The 27,944-nt window shown below is 39.7% G+C and overlaps 3 protein-coding genes and 1 long non-coding RNA gene across 4 annotated transcripts; 2 read left to right on the top strand and 2 right to left on the bottom strand.

Annotated features, from left to right (window-relative positions):
• Positions 1 to 10,422: 10,422 nt before the first annotated feature.
• LOC134213820 (uncharacterized) lies at positions 10,423 to 11,513 on the top strand. The gene is made up of 3 exons (XM_062693184.1): positions 10,423 to 10,657; positions 10,754 to 11,107; positions 11,167 to 11,513. Exons 1-3 carry the CDS (start codon positions 10,561 to 10,563, stop codon positions 11,334 to 11,336), a joined length of 621 nt encoding a protein of 206 aa, XP_062549168.1. The 5' UTR covers positions 10,423 to 10,560; the 3' UTR covers positions 11,337 to 11,513.
• Positions 11,514 to 12,134: 621 nt separating this feature from the next.
• On the bottom strand, positions 12,135 to 13,104 carry LOC134213819 (large ribosomal subunit protein uL4m). The gene has a single exon (XM_062693183.1). It carries the CDS (start codon positions 12,994 to 12,996, stop codon positions 12,163 to 12,165), a length of 834 nt encoding a protein of 277 aa, XP_062549167.1. The 5' UTR covers positions 12,997 to 13,104; the 3' UTR covers positions 12,135 to 12,162.
• A 111-nt stretch (positions 13,105 to 13,215) lies between these two features.
• On the top strand, positions 13,216 to 27,681 carry LOC134213821 (DNA replication complex GINS protein PSF1-like). Its single transcript, XM_062693185.1, has 3 exons — positions 13,216 to 13,429; positions 13,633 to 13,697; positions 27,136 to 27,681. Exons 1-3 carry the CDS (start codon positions 13,361 to 13,363, stop codon positions 27,581 to 27,583), a joined length of 582 nt encoding a protein of 193 aa, XP_062549169.1. The 5' UTR covers positions 13,216 to 13,360; the 3' UTR covers positions 27,584 to 27,681.
• LOC134218262 (uncharacterized) lies at positions 18,175 to 18,929 on the bottom strand. Its single transcript, XR_009981292.1, has 3 exons — positions 18,860 to 18,929; positions 18,406 to 18,505; positions 18,175 to 18,337 (listed from the first exon to the last, which is right to left on the bottom strand). It is a non-coding gene; the product is annotated as an uncharacterized LOC134218262 (long non-coding RNA).
• Positions 27,682 to 27,944: the final 263 nt, after the last annotated feature.

Here is a 27,944-nt window from a genome sequence, read left to right as displayed (position 1 = left end):
TAAAAATGAGGTTATGTAGTGAGCGTTAATAGAAAAAATTGTATAACCTAAAGTTTTGAAAAGAACTTAATGATTTTGTTCAGCGGCGCAGCCAAAAAATTTTATAATATAAAGTATGGATTAGTTTAAATTTGTTTCGAAATTCCGCGGAATTCCGTTAAATTTCGTTAGAAGCTTGTTTTTTCTAGCGAAATTTTTGTAATTTTACGAAACGAAACGAAATCAAGAAATCAGATTTCGCCATGCTCAAATTCCGCGAAATTCCGCGGAATTTCGTTTCGAACCACCTGAAACGATTTTTTTTCGAAATACCGCATGTGCTTAAGGTTGTTTGCACTCAAAACCGTGGTTTGGGCCAATAACCCAAATTTGAGTAAAATGACTTGTCTGGCACTAGGTAGTTTGCCTTTAATCCCGTGTAAACAATTTACCCAAAGCTGAGTTTAATTTATCCAAAGCGGACCTTAATCAACCCAAAATAGAGAATATTGAATTTACTCAAATTTGGGTTATATGGGTTATATTTGGCTGAGCAACCTCGGTGAGGTGTTTGCATCTTGCTCTAGTTTTGATAGCAATCATGGGAAAGAAAGGGAAAACTACCCAAATTTGGGTAAATTTTTTCTGCGATATTCTCATCAGTGCGTATATTGAACTCAAAGTTTGGGTTGATTTATCTGTCCGTGTATAGTTTATTTCCAATTCTAGCAAATTGCTGTTAGAATACTCAAGTTGAAGGTATAGGAATAGTAATGGAAACGGTATGGAAGTCCATTTCCAGTTCTAGCGATTGCTAGAACATGAGAAATAAAGAGAAAGATACAAAGTAGGAAAATGGAACGGACCTGGGATTGAACCCACGACCTCCTGCGTATGAGGCAGAAGCAGTAGCCATATGACTACCAAGCCCGCTTCGAAACAAGAGAGATCACGCACTGAACTGATTAGTTTTATTACCGGCCGCGCAATGCAGAACACAAAAAATCGGCCGACCGCGCGATCGTTCTGCTGTCCGTAAAAAGAGAGATCACGCACTCTGAAAAAGAAGAAGCAGAAAGATGATAATCGAAAAAATCTCCACGGGAAACCATACGAAGAAGTTTTTAAAACTCTTTTCAAAAATTCTAAAAGCAATTTAATTAAAAACAATAAGCAGTACGGGGTTGGACTTTTCTTATACTATGTTTTAAGTGTAATATTAGAAAACAAAGAAATTAATGGAACGTATTCGATCTTAGTTCTGTATTGTTCTCAAATTAGCAGATCATAGTACACAGTTATACCCATATTGCGCCATCTTCCCTCCGATAGTAACATAAATACTTTAAATTAACATCAATTACAATCAACGCTACAGTTTCCTAGGCTGAAAAAGAGAGACAGCTCTCCAAGTAGTTCTTATATTTCTCAAAGCATCCAGTAGATTGCTCAAAAACATTAAATCGTCGCAGGTGAGCCTTTCCTGATGCTGGCACTACTGGGCCATGTACAAGGCTCATCATCACTTAGCCGTTGCCTATCATCAGCATATCATCCACCATCACGGGGAAAGCCCATCACTACGTGCTGCATTGTAAAAGGGCACGAATATCGATTCCCAATTTCCAATAGATGCGCAGATAAACAACGAACATGTCGATATCTATGTGAGCCTGGTTTACAATTTGCGATTTAATCACCGTCAGCATGGAGCATGCCTATACCTCTATAGGGCTCATTGGTTATGTTATTGGTACCTTTTTCACATAACTGGGCGTGCTGAAAAGCTATGCATTCACCGATGAAACTAAAGTATTTGTAGTTCGTCTATGTATGTTTGTATTCACTTAGTCTAAGTCTAAGATGAGTATCTTGATTCGGCTGAGCTTACTAGGTGAATACATCAGGATATTTTTTGTTCCGTTTTATCGTCATCGAATCGCGTTCCCGAGAGGATCGAATGCATAACAAGTAACCACATTTACCTTGAATGATAAGCATCAATTAGGTAGGTTGCAATGCACCTTTGCAAGCTCATTGATGCATGGATGTATGTATATCGAAGAAAAGTGGGCGATAATTTTACAAATGTATGTACCCGTACTGGCTGCGTAGATCGGCATTCAGAACTTCATATTCCATATTGAAATAGGTACTCTCTTACCTATAGATAAAATAAAAATCTAACTAAGAGATTGTCCATGGGTTCCTTTTATACTCATTTCCAGACATGTTAGGTAACGTATGCAATTTGCGTTGAAATCGACATGGACGGATTACCTTCTTTGAACCTGTTTGAAATTTTGTATATACACTTTGAGTTTCTTATTTGAATGTACATATTTAAAAAAATCCATGATAGCCGATTCAGATTACGAAGTTTTGTACATGGTACAGTTACTTGATGGGCTACAGCTCCTCAGCTAGGAGGAATGAAGTATCCTTCTTCGCTGGACTCGACTGTGGGCCAATCGCATCTAGTAATCCGGAACTTTTCACTCCCTTGTATCATTTTCAACTGCAAAAAGCTATCGTATACGCGGCGTAGGGACACGGCAGGTATTTCCGTCCATCGTCGTAGGGGCTAAAACCAACGAAAGCAACGTACAATTGCTAGAACTCCACTATAGCGTTTCTCCTGAGCTTACGATTTGGTACGTATGAGTTTTACAAAAAAGCGTCTCTTTTATTGGGTTTCGAGACTATGACGAACAGACGAAAATACCTGCCGTGTCCCTACCACGAATCCAACGGCCTCTTCTACACTTCTTCTGATGAAGAATCGTTAGAGCACTTATTTGATACGCACTTCCCTGGATGTGTCGATATAACATCTTCGGATGATCCTGATGTCTTTTCATGTAGCTATGGGTCTTGGGCTCAAGCACGTAGAATCATAACTACTGAATCGATTCAATGGGCACTTAACAGTTTTGCTCCCTACAAATCTCCAGGGGAGGATGGGATTTATCCCGTTCTATTTCAGAAACGTTTTGAACATATCAAACATGTTTTGAAAAAGCTTTTAGTATGCAGTTTTGCTACTGGGTATATTCCCATATCCTGGCGGGATGTCACTGTAAAGTTTATCCCAAAAGGAGGACGTGCTTCGTATGAAGAAGCAAAGAGTTTTAGACCCATCAGTCTGACCTCATTTCTTCTGAAATGCTTAGAACGTATTATCGATCATCACATTCGTGATGACTGTTTGGCAAACATGCCTCTTCATGTTAATCAACATGCTTACCAATCTAGAAAGTCCACCGTGACTCTTCTTCACAAGGTTGTGTACGATATTGAGAAAGCATTCGCTCAAAAGCAATCGTGCTTGGGTGCTTTCTTAGATATTGAAGGTGCTTTCGACAACGTGTCTTTCGATGCAATATTGGAAGCCGCATGTTGACATGGGCTACCTAATATTATTACCAAATGGATTCACCAGATGCTTAAAAACCGACATCTCTACTCGACATTACGTCAAGCAGCGATTAGAAAATTAAGTGTCTGCGGATGCCCTCAAGGGGGAGTATTATCTCCACTTTTGTGGAATCTCGTTGCAGATACGCTATTGAGGTTACTCAATAATGGCGGTTTTCCTACCTATGGTTTTTCCGACGACTATCTTACATTGATAGTGGGTTTGTGCATTAGTACCTTATTCGACCTGATGCAAAATGCTCTTTAGGTAGTTGAAAGTTGGTGTCGCCAATATGGCCTTTCGGTCAATCCGAATAAAACATCTATTGTTATTTTCACGGAAAAACGTAATCGTGATGGTATTCGTCCATTACATCTTTTTGGTTCTGAAATCAATGTAACTGATCAAGTAAAGTATGTGGGTCTAATTTTGGATTCAAAGCTTTCCTGGACTCCTAACATTGAGTTCAGAATCAAAAAGGCGTGTATGGCTTTCGGCCAATGCTGACGAACCTTTGGTAAAACTTGGGGTCTTAAACCCAAATATATCAAATGGATTTACACAACAGTTGTACGACCAATTTTGGCTTATGGATGTCTTGTGTGGTGGCAAAAGGGGGAAGTGAGGACAATTCAGTCTAAATTAGGCCATCTTCAAAGGATGTGCCTAATGGCAATGACTGGTGCGTTCTCTTCAACTCCCACGGCTGCTCTCGAAGTTCTCTTAGACGTGGCCCCACTACACATACATCTCAAACAAGAAGCATTTTCTTGTACTTACCGGCTATGGGTACTCGGTTTTATGGAAGAGAATCCTGTAAACCGCAGTTCTACACACACTTCGTTGTTACCGCTTATGGTTAATTGGGACAAAATTTTCCTTGCTCCAAGTGATCTCACACACGTTAGTAGTTTTCCTTATAGGACATTTTCAACACAATTCCCCTCGCGGGATGAGTGGACATCTGGCTATTTGGAGAGAAGTATGTCGGACAGCATTGTTTGTTACACTGACGGCTCCCTCCTCGAAGGTAGAGCAGGTGCAGGCGTCTATTCGCGTGAGCTGAGATTGGAACAGTCACACTCACTGGGTACACACTGCACTGTCTTTCAAGCGGAAATATTTGCCATCATGTGTGGAGTGCAATCTGCACTGCAGCAACGCATTATGGGCAAAGTAATATACTTCTGTTCAGATAGCCAAGCAGCTATTAAAGCTCTCGCCTCGGCCAACTCAAGGTCGAAGTTAGTAATCGCATGTCGAACTCAAATTGAGGAACTGAATTCAGTAAATACTTTACACCTTATATGGGTACCTGGCCATTCTTCCATAGCAGGAAACGAATTGGCTGATGAGTTAGCTCGTAATGGAGCATCGCATGACTTTAATGGTCCTGAGCCAGCTATTCCAATATCCAAGTGTTGGGTGAAGCTTTTGATCAACTCTTGGGCTGTCACTCAGCACAAATGGCATTGGAGTAGTCTGGATTCATGTCATCAAACAAAATTGTACATCCGGGAGCCATCTCCGGTAGTAGCAAGCTATTTAGCTAATCTGTCTAAACAAAATTGCAGTGTCTTAGTCAAGGCCTTGACAGGTCACTGCTGACTGAACTATCACATGGCAAATATTCAAGGCGTTGAATCATATGTTTGTGACAGTTGTGAATCCGATTATGGAACTTCTTATCATCTAATATGTAACTGCCCAGTCTATGCCCAATTGCGCTTCCAAATATTTGGTAAACATTTACTTAGTGAAATTGACTTCAGAAACCTGAACCTTCAGAGTATTTTGTTGTCCATAACCCGTTGTGGTAAGGAGTTATAAGCTCTTGTACGCTTACGCGTTGTATGCCCTCTTCAAGGGCCCTTTTCCAAACATTCCCTTTGTTCTCCCATACACATTCCTTTCCTTTTTGTTCACTTCCTTTTCCGTCAGGTGTGTGATGAAAAAGGCTGTGAAGGCGATGGCACAAATCTCCCAAATTGAGGTGAACGTGCCCCTGGAGCCAACGTTCTGATACCTGATACCACGAATCCAACGGCCTCTTTCGGGTCCTACACTAAATATTTTTTACAACGTCTCCAGTCCACCGTTGCAAAAGATATTTAAGTCACCAGATAAAGATTGTCGCTGTCGTCACTGTCCGGAACATCTTTTGCTGGCGAGGATAGGGGATCTATATGTCAATGAAGGAAAAATACATACGATTTGGCAGGTAGGTACCACACATGTTTAGGACAGCAGAACAAAGGGAACAGAAGGGACAATCTTTATCTGGCCTACTGTGTTGTATAAGCTTAATAATATCCATCTCTTTATATTGTGCCTTGCAACAAAATGACAACTTTCGTGATCATTTTGCCAAAATTCACGCTATTCTACGCTGAAATGGCCCTCTTCCTAACAAGATTGCTTACAACTTGTATGCAATATCTACGATTCATGTCCTATATCCCGTGTGCTAATAATGGCGTTCCATTTATGTTCATGATTTTTAGCGTAAATTTCAGTGGATTTTTCTATCTGTGAAGTTTATCCTCAGTACAGATAGCACGTTCTATCAACGCATTCAAAAATATCAAACTAACTTTTTTTTCTGGAAGTATGTTTTTCTTAAGCGACTATCTGGCGCTTATTTTTCGTTGCGACTAAAAATGAGAGGAGGAATAGATTTTTTTATGAGCAGTACAATACAATTGGTTCTTCTTCTTCTTCTTATTGGCATTACATCCCCACACTGGGACATAGCCGCCTCGCAGCTTAGTGTTCGTTAAGCACTTCCACAGTTATTAGCTGCGAGGTTTCTAAGCCAGGTTACCATTTTTGCATTTGTATATCATGAGGCTAACACGATGATACTTTTATTGCCCAGGGAAGTCGAGACAATTTCCAATCCGAAAATTGCCTAGACCGGCACCGGGAATCGAACCCAGCCAACGGCATCTCCTGTATACCGCCAAATATTGTTCGCAGTATCTTGAGCTCAAAAAGCTTGTCAAATTTCCAGTTTCCTGGTCGAATGAGACAAAGTTCAATAAGTCCAAAATCGAATTTCTTTGGTGTATTGGTCTGTCCTTGATATTCGATCAGGTTCGCGGTCGAGCATATCAAAGTTCTGAGACTAGTTAATCCCGGAAATATCCAGAAACCAAAATAAATTCCAAATTTTACAAAAAAGATGGCAATCATATTGACTTTATTAATTTCCCATACAAACCATTTACACTTGAAACTAAGATGCTCCTTATCCTAATGTTGTTTCGAACCCTAGTGTGATGGCATGTGTGTCCGGGTGCTTTTTATGTATACCATACGCAGATGTCAGCCGGATGACTTTAGGACCGTTCAGGGACGAGCATACTAAGCCTGCCTGGAAACCAGGTTGGCCGCAGCGTCAATACACCTATGCCTCGCGTATTGTAGAGCTCCATAATCGTCGGTCTTGGGCGATGTTCTTCCAGTTTTCCCGAACGTTTAGGGTCCTCAGGTCCGATTCCACCGCGTGCAGCCAGCGTGTTCGTGGCCACATCGTAGTTGGTAGTCGTGATTGGCCGAGAAACAACAAATATGCACAGCTTACCAATTGAATAGTTTTCTCGGGACTAGAAAGCTATTCTCACTGTACACATGCTTCGGAGTTTCTTTAATTCAAGACCAATAACTATACCGGCCACGTCCTCACAGTCAATTAGGATAAGTGGAGGAAAATTAATTTGACACTCATAGCTACAAGAGACCGAGGCGATGTGGCAGACAACGGTGGCGGTATGGTAATGAACGCGCGCAGCGCATACAACTTCCGGCTCCGAATCTCCAGGAAATCTAGGAGGATCGGCCGTCTGAAAAACAATAAAGCCCCTGGAGTTGACCAACTACCAGGAGAGCTGTTTAAACACGGTGGTGAGGCACTGGCTAGAGCGCTGCACTGGGAATTACCAAGGTTTGGGAGCATGAGGTTTTGCCGCAGGAGTGGATGGAAGGTATCGTAAGCGGGTTTGGTAGTCATATGGCTACTGCTTCTGCCTCATACGCAGGAGGTCGTGGGTTCAATCCCAGGTCCGTTCCATTCTCCTACTTTGTATTTTTCTCTATATTTCTCATGTTCTAGCAATCGCTAGAACTGGAAATGGACTTCCATACCGTTTCCATTTCAATTCCTATACCTTCAACTTGAATATTTTAACAGTAATCTGCTAGAATTGGAAATGATCTATAAAGCGCATTTCCAAACGTCCAATTAGAAATTCCATCACTTGCTTTCTCCTATCTATCACATTGGCAGCTTTCTCCTATCTATCACATTGGCAGCTCGTTAACCAAGACGGACCTCTGCCTCTCGAACCTAACCCAAAAATTCCAACAAAAATCCGCATGAACTCGTGGCAAGTGCAGAGGTATATTCGGCTTGCAGTGGGCGAGTGATTGCATCATCATTTCCTCCCCTTCCCTACATTGACTTACATTCTGACGTGGCAGGCGCCAGTATGACCTAACAAATGAGATCACCACTACTTGTACATTGAAGATGTGAGCTAGTCCCAAGCAAACATCTGTTGGTTCCCTTGCAAGAACAGCTGATCTGGTCATAATGGAGTAGCAACTACGAGCAGTCAATCAAGCTCAAGCTCAAGCTCAAGGAGTGGATGGAAGGTATCGTGTCCCATCTACAAAAAAGGCGATAAGCTGGATTGTAGCAACCACCGCGTAATCGCATATCAGGACAGTCGGTATCTCCCTTGAAGCCCCAAACGCAATACAACGGAACGGCGACATCACATTCTGACGTTTAGCTGCTTTTTAAATGGGTTTCGCCCCAATTAGCGAACCCCCAACTAAAAAGCGCCCCAACTAGAAAAACCCCAATTAGCGAACGTTCACTGTAACTACAAAATAATTTTGCTTATAGGTTTGATTCCAAAATATACCTCTACTAGCTTGAGAACAAAAAAGCGGCTCTATCCGCAGCACCCAGGCTTTCATGTGGTTCTGTTGATTGCGATATTCAGATTAATTCATGGAAAAATGTTACTTAGGACCTTTTGAAGAGTTAGGCGCGAAATCACCCGTTAACGGTCTGACAGGTTCTAGACATCGAAGAAAAATATCTAGGAGACTATTTTTTTTGTCTGAGATATCACGGTAGAAGTCTAGAAGATCTTTCCGAGCGGGTATTCGAGAAATTTAAAATGTTTCTAAATCACATAAATATATGACAAAATGCCTTCAAAGTATCATAAAACTTGTTTAAAAAATATAGCGGCATGTAAGGCCGGTCGCAATGCTGTTGGGTTTTGTATGGCGTGTTTGGAAGTCAAACTGAAACTGAAACTACCAGTTCGCAACGCAGAGTTGTAGTTTTATTTTTCGAGCACTTTTTGAAACTGATTTGCAACTGCTCGACAGGTTTGTTGTAAATATGACCTGATTTGAAACTGGAATGGAACTGAGTTTTAAATTTATTTAATAGTTAGTGTTTGTATGTCTCCGATGATAGACAAACTCATTGTAGTTTGTTTGCGAGAGAAAAACTACCGCGGAAAATGTTAGTTTGTTTTGTTTGTGCGTTTTAGAAAAATAAAACCAAGTTTTATTTTGTTTACAACTATGCATTGCGGGCACCAAGTTGTAGTTTTTATTTTGACAGCTATAAATATTATAACTTCCAGCAGTACCAAACTGAAACTGCAAATTCAGCATTGGGACCGGCCTAACACTCGTTTAAAGTTGCATATTCCCGTTTATTTTAATAATCAACATTCACACCGAAAAAATAAACCAAAAATTTTTACCGTGCAACAAGTGATTTAACGTTTGCGGAACAGCTTTACGACAGTCGACCGTCTGACCCCGGTTTGAATTTTTCAATCTTCTCGCATAATAAACTCGAGCGGCTTACTACAAATTTATTTTATGACTGTTCTCCACCTAGGTGTCCACCTATAGAGTGTACAAACACAGACAAACAGACGTAACAGCTAGAACAATTTCCTGAAAAATTCATAGCCCAGTTACTTTATCACCATCTCGCGTGCATGTTGCACGAAATGATGTTTAGTACGACATTGTCAACAGACGGCGCTAGTGTGAGATGTCAAATCGAAAGGTAAACGATGTGCGCGCCTCTAGGTGTGAAACAACTAATCAGTGTAATTTAAAAGGACCGTTTAGAGTATGGACGATGGGAATTTCATCAGTGTTACGTCTGTTTGTCTGTGGTACAAAAGTAACATTCATAACTTACGCCATTCAACATCAGCTGTCACTGCTGTATATGCAAAATCACTTTGATATAAATACGCAGCATCGCCACCTCTCGTTTGATAGTGCCAATATATTTCTGTGTGGAACTTAATTTATAATTTAAAAAAAAACAATAATAAAGCAATAAAAAAAAGTGCCAATATCTCACTTTTTACCAGCAAGTGTACTATAGTAGTGTTGTTGAAATGATTTGAAAGGGCCTCAAGCGGAATTTCAGCTAGAATGCCATACTGGTCTCGTCCTATTGATATGAAATGAGTCCCGTTTTCCTTGTATGATCAATATCACAATGTCAGTCAAAAAGCCGCTTGGTGCGTTTTGGCAGAACCCCGACCAAATCAAGACAAAATTTTCAAAACGACTTATCTGCTTTTGTAAACAAAGATTCAAACGACGATTTGACGAATCTGATAGCGCTCCCACGCAAACCAACACCATCAACATGTAGCGGAATCCATCACCTACCGATTGATGGTGTTGGTTTGCGTGGGAGACCCATCAGATTCGTCAAATCGTCGTTTGAATCTTTGTTTACAAAAGCAGATAAGTCGTTTTGAAAATTTTGTCTTGAAATACAAATTGCAAATAAAAACCGCGAGTCTCTATCATATCAATGGTTTGGAGTGTTGTTTCGCTACTAACCGCAAGATGGCTGTCATTGTATGATTGTCCCACCTTTTGAAAACATCCGGCTGGAATACATTCTTTATGGAACTGTCATTTATCTCTCGTTAACGGACAAAAAACGAAAGCAAATGATAGAAAATCCAAAACATTCGTCGAATCAGTCCTTCCTTGAGCCAGTCCGGAGCATTATTATTCTGACTCAGATTATCATTATCCAGAATATACATCCATTGATCCAACAACCTTCGATTTTCACAAAATTTAACATCATGTCCATCCCACTGGATGCCCGAGAAATATTAAGTCACTTGAATCAGCTTGGATACCGAAACATCACCCCAGACCAGTTGAAAGAATTTCAAAAAGGTATTAATCTTTTCATTAATTCAGAAACTTTGAATACAGAAATGACAAGACTTGTAATCGTAAAGTAATTAATTTATTTTGTAACGAAATATGTAGATTTGCGGAAGCTTATCAAATTCGACACCGGAGTAAGGGGCCCAAATGTCGGTGCTTCTCTGAATCCGGAAGCACTAATGCGCGGCGCTCAACAGATGAACACCTTCCAACGGTTACATACGCTGACAACAATCAGCTACGATGCGAAAATCGCGAGGAATATACCCACGAAGCAATCTCAGTCAGCAACAGTTGAATCAAGGAAAGAATCTGAAACAGGGGCGGCTCAACATCTGCGATCGGAGACAGTGACACCTGTGGATGAGCATGACGCAAAGGAAATTCATCTTTTGGATGGGGGAAGATCTAAGAAACTGAAAAGTGGAAAGGAGAACGTTGCTGCTAATAAGATGTGTAAGTTGAGGGAGGTTTTTTTTTGAGCTTACGATACCAATATTTTGCTTATGTTTTAGGGATTCGTCCACGGAGCAGTAGTGCCAATAGCTTTCGCAAAAACGATCCGGTCTCGCTGTATCACTCCTACCAGAAAGATTGGGCACGCTTCAAAAACCAACTCCCTGGAGAGAATGATCGTTCTGATCTTAGGTGGCAGATACGGACCAAGTTGCTTGGCGAGAAATAGCGCAGCAGAGTTCAGCAAATCATCTTGCTAGAAAATTGTCCGTCCATACTGCAAACAAAACAATGGTTTGTCTTTTTACGACATACCTATGCATATTAAAATAAGGCTTACGTATAGACTGATAAATGTAACCAAGTTGTACCCTACAATAAACTAGACGATTTTTTTTAGTAACAATCATACATAATTATGAGGTCCGAATGAAACCGAAATTGGTGGCACAGTTACATGATACACATTTAGGCAAAGGCATACAATGAGTTCTGGTTATTTTTACGTTAAAGAAATTAAATGGTGTAAATGGTTCGAAAGAATCGCATTCGTTCAAAAGGTTTGAGCGCCTGTGAATGAATGAACTTGGAAGTATGTATCCCGGACGAATACAGTATTGACCCGATTTTATTACGTTTTCTACCTGATTAAAAAAAAAATTAAGTCGTTCATTAAATTTTTAATTTTGCAAATACCGCATACAACAATGATTTTCAATAAAAAAAACTTTCCCCTCCTGTGGTTTATTATGAATCATTTTTGAATACCTGTCAAGAACTCTTTAAGCCTTTTCAACATGAAATTATGGGTTCCGCGATTCATATTTGTGAAACAAATTTTAAAAATCCGATTTTGTCAAATTGTCCATTTTATCACTCCAATATTCACCAGAGGGATGAAATCGAGCTTTTAATGTACTAAAATTAAAAGAAGGTTTGCAGGATCCTCTTAAAAAATATTAGATAATTTAATTTATATAATTAGAAGAAAGACATTTGTGATTCATTCAATACTCGAACAAACATATTGATCTAGCAGCTTTATTTCGAATCAATTATCGATCTACTTTAAACTTGGTCATCAATGACCTGGCGTCGGTTCGATGGAGGTGTTCTGCGAGTTTCGAATCGATTTCCTCCGCTGCACTTTTCGTCAAAACCAAAGTGTCGTGCTTCAACATTGAGTAGACGTTCAGCCCATAGACCGGCATCAAGTTGATGTGGCCAATCGCCTCTGCTCCCAAAGCAATATTTTGTGGCATGATATCACAGCTATCGATGAACAGCACCGAGGGACCCCAAGCTCTTTCCTGGACCAAATCTCGCAAATATTGGGGATCCTCCGTTGGAATTTGCAGATCCTTTACTATGTGCAAATCGTCCTGGGCCAGTTTGATGGATAACGTTGAGACTAGTCCCAACACTCGATTGAAGAATGGCAACATGTAGAAATGCGTTGTTGGGGATCGCGGTCCATGGGCAACTCCACCACCGCGCCATAACGGTGATCGAATGGATCCGTGACGAGCCCTACCTAATCCCTTCTGCGGCCACGGCTTCCGACCACCTCCACGAACCTCATTGCGCGTCTTCGCGTGAGCGAAACTTACAAATCGATATTTGCGCTGCCATTCAATATTCTGATGTACAATGTCGATCCGGGGAGAAGCGCCAAATACCTCACTGCTCAGTTCTTGAATTCCAACTTTCTGTTCCTCGATAGTGTCCAAATTTTCAATCCACAGTGAACGCGGAGCACGGAACGGATTCAACTCAGTAGCATTCAGTGATGGTTGCTGAGCCACTGCACGGAAATGATTTAATGCTACCGCCGACGAAGCTCTTATTCCTAAAATATTTCCGGCACTTTTTTGAATAAACTGAAACATTTTAGAAAATTTTTCTGTCTCAAAAAGTATTACGCGACGATCGAGTTTGTGGCTTTTGTAAACACCGCATGTCCCACACACCTCGAGTCTCGAGCCGAATCAGCTGTCAAATTACGCAAGACGGAGCTCCCACCTTTCTTAACAAACCTTGAGTGGTGATAGAAAGACGTACAATCGGAGCAAAACAAGTATCAGAGAAGGATAATACGCGCGCGAAACGTACCACAAACCACAACATACCAAGCAGAGGTTGAACAGAACGTTTTTTGAATTCTTCTCAGTTTATTACTTTTTATTACGTTTTGCAACAGATAAATTTGAATCATTTCGTAGAGTGAAAGTGCAGTGTAAATGTTGGATCGAAATGGCTGAGCGGGCATTTGAATTAGTCAGAGAACTGACCAGAACTACCGAGACCATTCCGCCCTTCAACGTAAGTTATAATACAGTGCTTGAATATTGTATACATAGATCTAGATCTGCTATTGGATTACCTCTTTACTACTAAATAGGATTTGGTTAGGGTTTATCAAAGTGCCCGCATTATACAGATCTGCTATTAATCCAGCCTCGTTAGGGTTTATATATCTATCAATCGTATATGAGTAAATAACAATAAACAATCTATATTTTCAGAGCGAGGGTGTTCGAGCTGCACTTGAGGATATGAATCAAACGTATGTGGATAATAACATTCACGCGTGAGTACATTTTTAAAGCTCATTTTTTAATTTTTGTAATTGTAATTTATTCATTCAAATTCAACAAAAACCGCTTTTACAAACCGTTATTTTGCTTGTTTGCACTGTATGTTGTATTTCTTCAATGGATTACAAGCAGTGGCTGGTTTCCTACTAGCCGAACAGCAGAATTAAGTTAACTTCCAGGCATTAAAAATTTAGTATTGTGATTCTTGAAATATATTAGCATTTTGCTTATTCACCTCTGCCTAGGGTGACCATATAAAACTTTTCTAAAGGAGGACATTCATCCGAATCATAGTGTAAAAGCAGGACATTTGGTTAAAAAGGAAGACAAAACATCTATCGATTTTTTAGTTTTTAACATGATTAAGAATATTATATTTGCTAGAGTTTATAGAAAGAAGTTTTTGTTACTCGAGGCCACTCAGCAAAAAGGAGACCGTAGGGTAAGACGGTATAATATGCCCGCTTTGGCGTAAATAAAGTAAAATTGAAGGGGGAGGAGTAACTTTTTTTTTACTATAAAGCACAGAAAATGTATCGTCTTTGCTCGACGCTCGACCAAACTAATATATGATAACTATTCCCACACCATCTCACTGCACATATATTCACCTCATCGTGAAAGAAAGAAATACAGCACCAATATCCTCGTGCTTATCCAGAACCAGGTAAATCTGCAAATCAAATTTCTTTTCATTACTTTGTTGTGGTGAGATGAACATAGGAGGTATGATTCAAAGTGCAGGAGCACTAGCCCAATATTATTCGCAAGTTAGCCTACCAGACAGCTATTTCAACTCATCCATTGACGACATGAACACGCTCATTATCAGCCCAGATCTTGATACGTTTAGAAAACCGTTATAAATCCATCTAAAAGAGTTACAAGTTCTTTCTCAATTAAATTTGTGTTAGCTCTCCTCTTAATCACAGGGTTTTGCCGAATTTTATTTAACAAAAAGGAACGCCCTAATTAAATACGACAGACATACGATACGCTGTGTTTGGCTATAACATTCGAAAGGATTCCTTCCATAACTTTTTCAGAAAAGCGATGTATCCAAGAATGTTTTCGATTATTTAGCAACCTCGTTTCAATGATTTAGAAGTTTGGCAATAACTCACTCCAGAGGCTAAGTTTCAAAATTTGTAGGGTGGACTTCTAGTCTAAACGTTTTTTACAACTACCCAATAGTTCGTTCCAGCAACGTGCCTTCTTCAGCAAAGTTTTTCGGCATCCTTTGGGTTATACTTTAACGCAACGGTTTACGATGAACTGAAACCTGTAGTAGTAGAAATGCAAAAATATACGTTCTCCCATACTAATTTCCATACAAACTTCAAACGCGATGCGGAAAGCGAGGAAGCAACCAATCGGTCCCATATTCTGCACAGTTGTTCAGGACCCAGAATGGCTTCGAAAAACCATTGATATGAAAAAATGACCATGACGCCCCACTCTATCATATACAAACAGATCATGATATCAAAACATTCATCGCCTCACTTCACCACGTTGCATCCCTTGCTTCCGACTGCGATTTTTGAAAATTTGGCTGCCACGTGATGGATAGCGGTGAATGCTTTGTTGACTCGTGCTTTTTGTACTGCGATTAAATTTTAAACATCTATAAGAGCCTTAGAAAATGATCACGTTGTTGTTTTGCAAGCCGCAATAATTGTCATTTTTTGCAAGGCACAATAAAATCCTACTTTGAAGTCAGTACAAAATTTCAAAACGACTTATCTGCTTTTGTAAACAAAGATTCAAACGTCGATTTGACGAATCTGATAGCACTACCACCCTCCCACGCAAACCAACACCACCAATAGGTAGGTGAAGGTTTCTGCTACCTGTTGATGGTGTTGGTTTGCGTGGGAGAGCTATCAGATTCAAATCGTCGTTTTATTTTTTGTTTACAAAAGCAGATAAGTCGTTTTGAAAATTTCGTACTGACTTCAAAGTAGGATTTTATTGTGCCTTGCAAAAAATGACAATTATTGCGCCTTGCAAAACAACAACGTGATCATTTTCTAAGGTTCTTATAGATGTTTAAAATTTAATCGCAGTACAAAAAGCACGAGTCAACAAAGCATTCACCGCTATCCATAGACGAATCCAAGTAAAAATAAGAAGAAGACACACGACGGTGTTATCTTTGACAGATCCTACAGCGCAGCATAGGAAGATTATTTTAAAATGCTTATAATAAATTCTAGACAAATTGTAATTAAAATCTGTTTTATGTATGATACGGAAAAAGTTCCAAAGTTTATGATAGATACATTTTTGGGAAATATACAAAAAAATGAGATAAGCTTTCAAATAAGTAATTCAGAACTTTTTCCGTATCGTACGTCAATCAGATTTTAATTACAATTTGTCTAGAATTTATTATAAGCATTTTAAAATAATCTTCCTATGCTGCGCTGTAGGATCTGTCAAAGATAACACCGTCGTGTGTCTTCTTCTTATTTTTACTTGGATTCGTCTATCACGTGGCAGCCAAATTTTCAAAAATTCGGGACTGATTTGCGATTTGGGCGTAACTTATTTTGTAAACAAACATTGTTCCATGGATTCCGGAGAATGGAAGCGTTTGTATCCCAAACTAATTCCCTTATCTAGAGGAAAGCTTGATCTGTCGGATCCATACCGTGGTTTTCTCATGAAATGCTTGCTTTAGCAGGAATTCATCTTGCATTGTTTACAAAACAAAACGAGATATTAAAACAGCTGTTTTTTAGAGGTATGTTTTTCTTATCTGTCGCTTATTTTTCGTTGTGACTAAAAATTAGCGGAAAAGTAGATTCTTTTATGAGCGGTACAATATTGATCCAACAAAATACAACAGTGCCAGTGTCTCCAAGTGCACTGACAGACCCACACTAAAGTTGGATTTATTTTAACCGAATAGTTCCGATAGCGTTTTCGACCTTCACGGATTTCAAATCTCCCTTCTCACTTTAAAGTACGTCATTTCCTTCAATTGAGTGCAAGAAACAGCCATTATGGACAGTATGAGCTGAAAGGAATAATGAGTAAAGAACTTTCAGTAATTTTGATAATCTGGAAATATAACGCTAGTTGAAGTAGCATAAACTATAAGATTGAAATTTTATTATCACCTAATTTCAATGCACAGCACATGTTTCGAAATGGACAAATTCATATGAAATTTTCCAATAAGAAACCACGTGTCTTGGAGGGACTTGAACCCTCAACCTCCTACTCTCAAGATAGGCGTGATAAACCCCTACACAACAAAACCACTAAAAGCTGGATATTTTCAAGACATTAACGGTAGAATCTTTTCAATTCAATCTTTCGCCTGGAAAATCTGGCCAACTTGTCCAGAAAATAGGGTTAAGGCAGGTATTTTCGTCTTTTCGTCATAGTCTCGAAAACCAATAAAAAAGAAACTTTTTTGACAAACTCATCCGTATCAATTCGTAAGCTCATGAGATACGTTCTGCTATATTGGAGTTCTAGCAAAAGGACGTCCCTTTCGATGTTTTTAGCCCCTATGACGATGGACGGAAATACCTGCCGTGTCTCCACTTAATTTTTTTCAGAATATTTGGAAATTATTCTCATTATGAAAATTATTTTGAGCTTTTTAGTGGAATGTCTTCACTTGTCATAAGACGAGTTTATACAATCGCATTTAATTCCACCACTTAATTGTCAAGGTACATTTAAGAGGTGGAATTAAATGGGATTGTACAAACTCGTCTTATGAACTCGTCTACATGAAAGCTTTTGATTGCAGTACTTAAATTAATTCATGAAAAAAATGTTACTTAGGTCCTTTTGAAAAGTTAAGCGAGAAATAATACGCATCGATTTCACTGATTTCAGATCTTAAAATTCTTTAATTCAATCTTTTTACGAATCGACGTATGTCAAAAATCTATTTTTGAAGTCTCACTGTTACATACGTCGCTTTAACATATGGGAACTAAGAGCGACCTATGTTACATAGCAAAACAAAACAAAACTGCAGTTGCGTCAATCGTGCACTATGGAAAACCGACCAATGCCCGCATAAATATAAACCATGCATGGACGTTATCCTATATTCTTCATAACCATTTGTAATTATGTCTGAAAATTTCCATAAACTGTCCTACATAACAATAAGCTCACTTTATTATGAATGGTTTTGACAGTATATGAAACGGTTATTGGCCAATCAACAATATGGCGAATGGGTTGTTAAGTTAGGTTACCATAAAAAATGGCAATTTTCGCGAACAAAATCTTCGTCTCATTCTTTATCATAAGGTTGAGATTCAATCCATATTTTTCAACTAGAACCTTTTGACTTATAAGTTAAACATAATTGGAGGATATGCGAGGCTCAGCATAATGCGCTTCTTTTCATTACATCAAATAATATGAAAAAGTTAAAAATAAATTAATTGAACAGAGTTTTAGTTCAGTAAATGCATTTATTATTGATCATTAATAATTAACATACATTTTATATATACATTTATAACACAAACATAGTTGGCGTTTATAAGCTTCAGAGCCTAATTTGTAGCTAGGTTTGTACTGGAGAATAGAGAACTTTGGAGAACAGAACTTGCGGAAGAAACATAATCATCGGTTGTTGCTGCATGTTAACCTGGGAAAGAACGCATTGAATTAAGTTTAACACTTTTTTCGAACAGAAAACATTATGTGTTTGCTTACCTCGTATTGAAACAAAAGAACATGTAGAACACTGTGTAAAGGCACATCTCTTGGCACCGGTCTCTTGACCCGTTCGAATTGTGAGCGATACATTTTTCATCTGAAAACAACAGAAACATTAAATAAGAACAACATGCATTTATTCACTTGTCATAAGACGAGTTAATACAGTCCCATTGAATTCCACCACTTAATTGTATCTTGACAGATACGTATTTCGACCTCAAAAGTAAGGCCGTCTTCAGTGTCTCGTACTTGACTCGACTACGAGTACGAGACACTGAAGACGGCCTTATTTTTGAGGTCGAAATACGTATCTGTCAAGATACAATTAAGTGGTGGAATTCAATGGGACTGTATTAACTCGTCTTATGACAAGTGAAGACATTCCACTAAAAAGCTCAAAATAATTTTCTTATCATGCATTTATTTTAATTTTATTTATGTCAATTACCTTTAAATGGAAGAGAAATATTCACTCGCAATTGATGTTTTGCACACTTTCAATTTTTTTCTTTGTTGATGTGACAGAAGAAAGCAAACTTTCTGCTAGATTTGCCTGCACAAATACTACCGAACTACAACTGTAACTGTTAATGTAGCTTCAATATTGAACTATAGCCATATGTATGTGTATGCGTGACATCACGAAAAAACCGCTTTTGCTCAATATGATATGGGAGCATGTGTGGATCATAAGACAAAACATTAACACTGAGAGATATTTTCCAATTATATTCTATTATGATTTTAAAATGAAAAACGTTCGAATACGGAACGTATGAAAATGTTCTATAACTAAATGTTATACATTAACTGCATATGGTAAGCTTAGCGTACATTTATGGAAAGTACACGTCAGAGAGACATTTATAATTTCAGTGTAAACTAATCATAAGACAAAAATTGACAATGTATGTTAAGTTAAATGTGATGTTGCAACAATACAGTAGAAAGTTTTTTACTATGCGGGTGTACACCGACGTGTGTGCAGCATACCGGTGTATGTATAATTTTATCGTTTTTCACAGTGAATTTGAATGAACTGAGATTTGATGTGAAGCACGCTTATTACGTGTCATGTAATGACGCATGCCAGCGGAAAAAAGTATTGAAAAAAGATTTAGTATTAAAACAGTTTTAGAAAAAGTTTTACCAACTTTCTGCAAAGGATTTCTCGAATCGTCATAATTGTTGCATACGTCGTTATGAAAAATGATGCTTGAATTCTATACTTTCGCCTCTATTTCTATCATGAACATGTACGTCTAAGTTTGGAAGATGATTATTAGCATTTCCAAATTATTGTAAATCGTTCAACTTCACGTAGAAGTAATACACTCAAATCATTAATTAACTAGTTTGAAGTTTCGAGAATTCTTTGAATTACCCAAAGGAAATTTTTTGGAATTTCAGCGAAAATTCTTCGCATTTTACATGAAAATCTCATCAGAATATTCACGGGAAGTTGTTCCAAGTTTCTACAGGAAAATATTCGGAATATCCGCGAAAAATTCCTCTTTAGTTTCTTTTGAGTACTCTTCAAAATTTACACATAAAATCTTTCATAATTGTAGGAGCTTGTGACTGGACGAAGGGATGCCTTAACGTTTTTCAATCTAGATTTAAGACAACTAGTTTGGCATAGCCAACTTTAGAACAAAAATTCTTCGGAATATCCGCGAATATCGTGGAATTTTGACGAAAAATGTTCCTTTATTTCCGCGGAAGATTGTTCAAAATGTAGTTTAAAAAAAACCTTTGGTTTTCAACTAAAAATTGTTCGAAATTTTCAAGAATATTCTTTGGATTTCTACAGAAAATACTTTGTACCGTCCATAAGAAATTCTTGGGAAGTTCGATTGGCCGAAATGACCAGCCGGCGAACTGGTAATTTGGCCGAAAAAACCGTTTGCCCTAACAAGTCGTCTGAATGAAACGATCGTTTGATCGCAGAAGTCATAAGGCGAAAATGCCTTTTGGCCGGAAATGTTATTTTCCATACGGCCAAATTACTGAATTGATAATATGGTCAAAAATGGCCAATCGTTTAGTGAAATTGCTTTTTTTTGTCAAATGACAAAGGTACAAAACTCCGCAACCTTTCTACTTTTTAAATCGATACTGCCTGTTAACGCACATATCAGCGTTCGTAATTAACTGATTGTCGGGTTTGAACCTTCTTTTTGTTAGATAATTGTCCAGTAATATGATTAAGTTTTCTTATAGTTTCTTCGCACTAATAACGACACTATTATTGATTGAAACACAATTTATTCTTCTACTAATGGACTGTATTAACTTAACTTGACTAACGGAGATTTGATTTAACTTCGATCACGACTTGGATTTTAACTTAACTGTCGACGCGAGAATATCTAACTAAGTGACGATCTGACTGTGTTGCTTGGACTGCGAGTCATAAGGACTGGAGACGGACTCTCTCTCTGACCTATCTGCTTGCCAGTTTTATAGACTTCTTATGGCATACATTTTTAGCTGAACACAGCTAGAAACAATAAGTGCGAAGCAATTCACAAGAATACATATTCATATTCGACCACAAATGTTGGAATATTATGACGGCAATTGTTATGAGGCTGCTACCAATCTACTACAGTAAATGATGACAACTTAATCAGATTTCTCCCCTCTTGGAAATAGCTAAGACCTGGGTAGAAAGCGGACGATGGAAGCCAACCAGCCCCCACCTTGAGGGATGTTAAGGATGCCATTCAACAGCTAAAGACCAATAAAGCAGCTGGTAAGGATGGTATCGGAGCTGAGCTCATCAAGATGGCCCCAGAGAAGCTGGCCACTTACCTGCACAAACTGATAGTCAGAATCTGGGAAACCGAACAGCTACCGGAGGAGTGGAAGGAAGGGGTTATATGCCCCATCAACAAGAAAGGCGACAAACTGGAGTGTGAGAACTTTCGAGCGATCACCATCCTTAATGCCGCCTACAAAGTGATATCCCAGATCATCTTCCGTCGTCTTTCACCATTAGTGAATGAGTTCGTGGGAAGTTATCAAGACGGCTTCGTTGACGGCCGCTCGACAACGGACCAGATCTTTACTGTACGGCAAATCCTTCAAAAATGCCGTGAATACCAGGTCCCAACGCACCATCTGTTCGTTGACTTCAAGGCGGCATACGACAGTATAGACCGCGTAGAGCTATGGAAAATTATGGACGAGAACAGCTTCCCTGGGAAGCTTACCAGACTGATCAAAGCAACGGTGGATGGTGTGCAAAACTGTGTGAAGATCTCGGGCGAACACTCCAGTTGTTCGAATCGCGCCGGGACTAAGACAAGGTGATGGACTTTCGTGCCTGTTGTTCAACATTGCGCTAGAAGGTGTCATACGGAGAGCCGGGTGTAACAGCCGGGGTACGATTTTCAACAGATCCAGTCAATTTATTTGCTTCGCGGATAACATGAACATTGTCGGCCGAACATTTGCAAAGGTGGCAGAACTGTACATCCGCCTGAAACGTGAAGCAACAAAAGTTGGACTGGTGGTGAATGCGTCAAAGACAAAGTACATGCTTGTGGGCGGAACCGAGCGCGACAGGGCCCGCCTGGGAAGCAGTGTTACGATAGACGGGGATACCTTCGAGGTGGTCGAGGAATTCGTCTGCCTCGGATCCTTGCTAACGGCTGACAACAACGTCAGTCGTGAAATACGAAGGCGCATCATCTGTGGAAGTCGGGCCTACTACGGGCTCCAGAAGAAACTGCGGTCGAAAAAGATTCGCCACCGCACCAAATGTGTCATGTACAAGACGCTTATAAGACCGGTTGTCCTCTACGGAAATGAAACATGGACAATGCTCGAGGAGGACTTGCAAGCACTCGGAGTATTCGAGAGACGGGTGCTTAGGACCATCTTTGGCGGTGTGCAAGAAGACGGTGTGTGGCGGCGAAGAATGAACCATGAGCTCGCCCAACTCTACGGCGAACCCAGTATCCAGAAGGTAGCTAAAGCCGGAAGGGTACGATGGGCAGGACATGCCGGACAGCAACCCTGCAAAGATGGTGTTCGCTTCCGATCCGGCAGGTACGAGACGGCGTGGAGCGCAGCGAGCGAGATGTGCAGACCAGGTGCAAAACGACTTGGCGAGCGTGGGGCGTATCCGATGATGGAGAGATGCGGCCTCGAACCGTGCATTGTGGCGTCAAATTGTTGATTCAGTGTTATCTGTTTAGATGTTAACTAAATAAATGAAATGAATGGGTAGAGAGTACTACAAGAGATGAGATGGTATCAGCTCCTTTTACCCACATTGGATGCTGTAAGGCAGCCAGAAGCTCATAATCTCAGGGAAGTTGAGGATTGCACAATTTCGTTTCCGATGACGGAATTGATATTTTTGGTTACAGTCATTTTACAAATATTTTACAGATGCCTTTTCAAAAATTTTAAAACTTAAAAAGAGATTTGATTAAGGCAAGAGACAAAACTGTTGCAATTAACAGAGCAGTACAATCTCATAACGAACGGAAATATGGTGCGCGTTGTAGAGTTTGTACCTACCCAAGTAACATTTTAAGTTTTGTAACGCTCTTGTAGACCATAATTTACTCTTCAAGAGTGTTTTAAAACCAGCATAAAACCAAAATGTTACTAGGGTAGTGACTTAGTACAAACAGGGTGACTTAGTTTATATATCAAATCATGCTACGTCTGTGAGTTCATCGAAGTTACAAGCACAATGCAAGGGACCATATGGCCGGGGTTCTGCCAAATCGCACCAAGAGCCAACAAAAATTACTTAATTTTCTGCCCAAGTTTTCGTTTAGCAGATTTAATTGATCAAACATCGAATTGGATATCCCTCAACCACATAACTGAGGATATCCAAAAGCAAATTTGATATGAAATGATTTCCGTTTTCCGTATACGAACAAATTATCACAAGCCAGTCAGAAACCCGCTCGGTGCGTTTTGGCAGAATTCCGACCATATATTGTTAAAATAATACTCCCCAATAATCGTTACGTTGATCACTAACAATATTCTTATTGAATAAGAGAGTACGGTTAGACAGTAGCAATCAATAAATGTAATGGCAGACAAGGACGTTATCAAGTCAGCTCTCTGTGTATTGTCTTCAATGTGAAAAACCTTTTTTCAATTTTTTGATGGCCTGCCTTCTTATTCGGTTCTTTTTGATGCCCTGATGCTCTGGACAAAATTTCATCCAAATAGGTCAACGTTTGAGCGGTGCTAAACTCGTTGAAGGTTTATATAGAAAAAAAATATGCAGAAACATCGAAAAACAGTGATTTGCAGTTACACGGCACAATTTACGATAAAGAACTATGATACTCAGTTCGTGGGTCAGTACCAGGCGGGTTTTATGGGCGAACGCTCCACCACGGACCAGGTGTTCGCCATTCGCCAAGTACTGCAGAAATGCCGCGAATACAACGTGCCCACACATCATCTATTCATCGACTTCAAAGCCGCATATGATACAATCGATCGGGACCAGCTATGGCAGCTAATGCACGAACACGGTTTTCCGGATAAACTGACACGGTTGATCAAAGCGACGATGGATCGGGTGATGTGCGTAGTTCGAGTTTCAGGGGCATTCTCGAGTCCCTTCGAAACCCGCAGAGGGTTACGGCAAGGTGATGGTCTTTTGTGTTTGCTATTCAACATCGCTTTGGAAGGGGTAATACGAAGAGCAGGGATTAACACGAGTGGTACAATTTTCAATAAGTCCGTCCAGCTATTTGGTTTCGCCGACGACATAGATATTATGGCACGTAACTTTGAGAAGATGGAGGAAGCCTACATCAGACTGAAGAGGGAAGCTAAGCGGATCGGACTAGTCATCAACACGTCGAAGACGAAGTACTTGATAGGAAGAGGTTCAAGAGAAGACAATGTGAGCCACCCACCGCGAGTTTGCATCGGTGGTGACGAAATCGAGGTGGTAGAAGAATTTGTGTACTTGGGCTCACTGGTGACTGCCGAAAATGACACCAGCAGAGAAATTCGGAGACGCATAGTGGCTGGAAATCGTACGTACTTTGGACTCCGCAAGACGCTCCGATCGAATAGAGTTCGCCGCCGTACCAAACTGACAATCTACAAAACGCTAATTAGACCGGTAGTCCTCTACGGACACGAGACCTGGACGATGCTCGTGGAGGACCAACGCGCACTTGGAGTTTTCGAAAGGAAAGTGCTGCGTACCATCTATGGTGGGGTGCAGATGGCGGACGGTACGTGGAGGAGGCGAATGAACCACGAATTGCATCAGCTGTTGGGAGAACCATCCATCGTTCACACCGCGAAAATCGGACGACTGCGATGGGCCGGGCACGTAGCCAGAATGTCGGACAGTAACCCGGTGAAAATGGTTCTCGACAACGATCCGACGGGCACAAGAAGGCGAGGTGCGCAGCGGGCAAGGTGGATCGATCAGGTGGAAGATGACTTGCGGACCCTCCGTAGACTGCGTGGTTGGCGACGTGTAGCCATGGACCGAGCCGAATGGAGAAGACTCTTATATACTGCACAGGCCACTTCGGCCTTAGTCTGATTAAATAAATAATAACTATGATACTCATTCAGCTCTATTAGAATTTAATTTAAAATGTTATGCTGAAAATCACGAGAAGATTAGTGTTTACCCGGCGAAGTTACGTTATGCTATTATACATGTACATTTGTAAACTCTAAACTAAACTAAACGGAAGTGAGCCATCTTGAAATTCAAAATTAAAGATAGCTTAGCTTAGCTTTGACTGACTACACATATCTATGGTTGCTACTCCGTGATAGACCACAATCAGTGAAATTGCACAAGAAATCAACTGAATGATTAACTGGGTTTGTTAAAGCACTCTCAGTGTGCAAGTTTTAGTGACTCAAATATTTATATGATCATTAACAGCACCGGTCACGTCCTTGTAGTCAGTTAGGAAGAGGGAAGGAATATTAGTAAGTGATTTTTGCTATTTAAAGAACGTTTTTACCTCTATTTTTCCTCTAAAACGTTTATCAGCTAGTCGGTAGGCATCGTTGGATCTTGCGCTCTGATAAGCGATGCGACCGTGCATTTTTTTACACAATGATATTAACTAACTATGATTCGGTCGAACAAAGCAGGACTAACTAACTACCTACACACCGACCAGGAACACCATTACCCGGGTGTCAATTGATTTACTTCTCAACCGCACAAAGGATAACGATACCAGAACGTTCGAAGTGTCTATGTACCGAGCATGAACACTTCTCACCATACATGCCCGGTGGCATATGCAAACCGTTGAGGATCGCGTTTTGGACAACCGAAACAACGCGCAGCTCTAGCACACGATCCCCCAAACATTAATTAAATACATTTGCTGTCCATCGAATACCAAATACCAAATAGATATTTTTTCTTCCCCTTGCGACGAATAACACACGCACTGTACTTATTTGCTCGATGGCTGCTCCTTGAAATTCAAATTTCAAGATAGTGTAAAAACATGTTCCATAAACAGTTATATCGCTTAGTTTTCTGATTGTGATGAGTAGAACTGTACAAGTACAATTTTTACTGGTAACGAAATGAACATGACTCCAGTTTTAGTTAAGCTATCAACTCAATACACTCTTTGTCATGATGACAAATATTTGTCCAATCTGCCAGATATCTATGAAATTTTCAAATTGGAGTGATAGATCTCTGGAGGAGCTTGACAAATATTTGTTAAGAAAATGATTTTGTGCTTTTAGTGGAATGTCTTCACTTGTCATAAGACGAGATCGTACTATCCCATTTAACACGAGTCGAGTCAAGTACGAGAACTGAAAAAGGCCTTACTGTTGAGGTCGAAATACGTATCTGGTACAAGGTACAATCAAGTGGTAAAATTAAATGTTATAGTACGAACTCGATCTAAAGCGTCCTATCGTTGCGGTATGTCCTAATATTGCGGTAGTGTGAAAAAAGTCCATTTTGCATTGAAGATTTCTAATAAAACAGGTTCAAATTAATAGTTTTTCGTTCATTGTATGAAATTTAATAACAATTTCAGAAACGCAGGCCTCTATTTTCAATAATTTTGGTCGTTTAATAGTTCGATACATCTATATTTTATTAATTTATTTTGATAACCAAAATGATTTCTAAAGAACATAAACTAGAACAATTTAACTATTATAAGACAAGTTTCGTACTTTCCATTTTATTTCACCACGTTTTGTAATCTTTGCAGATACGTATTTCGACCTCAACTGTGAGGGTGTCTTCAGTCTCGCGTCAAGTACGATGATTACAAAACGTGGTGGCAATAAATGGAAAGTACTAAACTGCCCATGATTGCATATTTGACGTATCAACCATTCAAAATTTCAGCGAATTTAATTTAATTAATGCGTTCACTGGAGTAGTTCAACTGCTGCAATATCGATACAATGCATGTTCAAAATTTCATTTGAGTGCGTACGGGTTGTAATGTTTTAAACATGCGATATTTGTCCTTAAATCTTTCGAAATACATGCGAAAGTGCAATGGTTGTTACGTCAACTATGATATCATGGGCAGTAAACTCGTCTTATGACAGTTGAAGACATTCCACTAAAAAAGCTTAAATATTTTTTCTCAAAATAGAACATATTGGTTTTTCGATATTAACATACATATCTTGCCCCAACCACCTACTTGTTATTCAAATTATTTAGCATTTCTCGCTTTTGCTTTTTACTATCAGGCTGGAGTACAATGAAACCGCTGATCATAAGTATCTCCCAGTGATCATGTACCGCCATAAACTGATTCAAAGACAAAAACGCTGTCTCATGGTCTACCTGCATAATCGGCTCCAGAAGCTCAAAAAGGTACGATGGCACCTGGGGGCCACGCTACCAGCCGATATCAAAGCCAATCTGAACGAACCAGAACTGCAGTGGTTCAACAACTATTCGCGCATGCTGGCCAAATACATGGCAACGATTGGCGACGGTACGGGCCTGAATCTTACGAACGACATCAAACCGCCGAAGTCGCTGTTCATCGAAGTACGCTGCCTCACTGACTACGGTAAGTTTGAGCTTGAAAGTGGCGAAATCGTGCTGCTAAAGAAGAACAGTCAGCATTATTTGCCGAAGCTCCAATGCGAGGCTCTTATTCGGCAAGGCATTCTGCAGCACATCGTTTAAATCACATTGTTTAAGTTCAAGAGAATAAATTAAAAACAATATCGTCCAGAAATCACGCACCATATGGCAAAAATCCCGAAAAATTGAAACGCAATAAATTATTCAATGAAGTTAGGAACGAAAAGAAATCCCAAGGTCATAAACGAGGCAAATAATCTGCCAGCTCCTGCGCAGTACCCGCAAAGTTTGATCGCATGGCGCCAAGCAGAAAGCATCCAAAGCCAAACTCAATCCGCAGCCAGAAGAGTGGGAAAGTTCAAAATGATTTTATTTACTTAATAAATATGAATAGGATTAGCCATTCTGTTTGAAGGTTTGTCCCATAAACATCAACATCGGGTAAATAAGTATGCAAAAGGAA

Source organism: Armigeres subalbatus, chromosome 2, assembly GCF_024139115.2.
Source record: "Armigeres subalbatus isolate Guangzhou_Male chromosome 2, GZ_Asu_2, whole genome shotgun sequence".
NCBI lineage: Eukaryota > Metazoa > Arthropoda > Insecta > Diptera > Culicidae > Armigeres > Armigeres subalbatus.
Note: the sequence above shows the minus strand (reverse complement) of the source record. Positions and strands in the feature narration are given on the sequence as shown.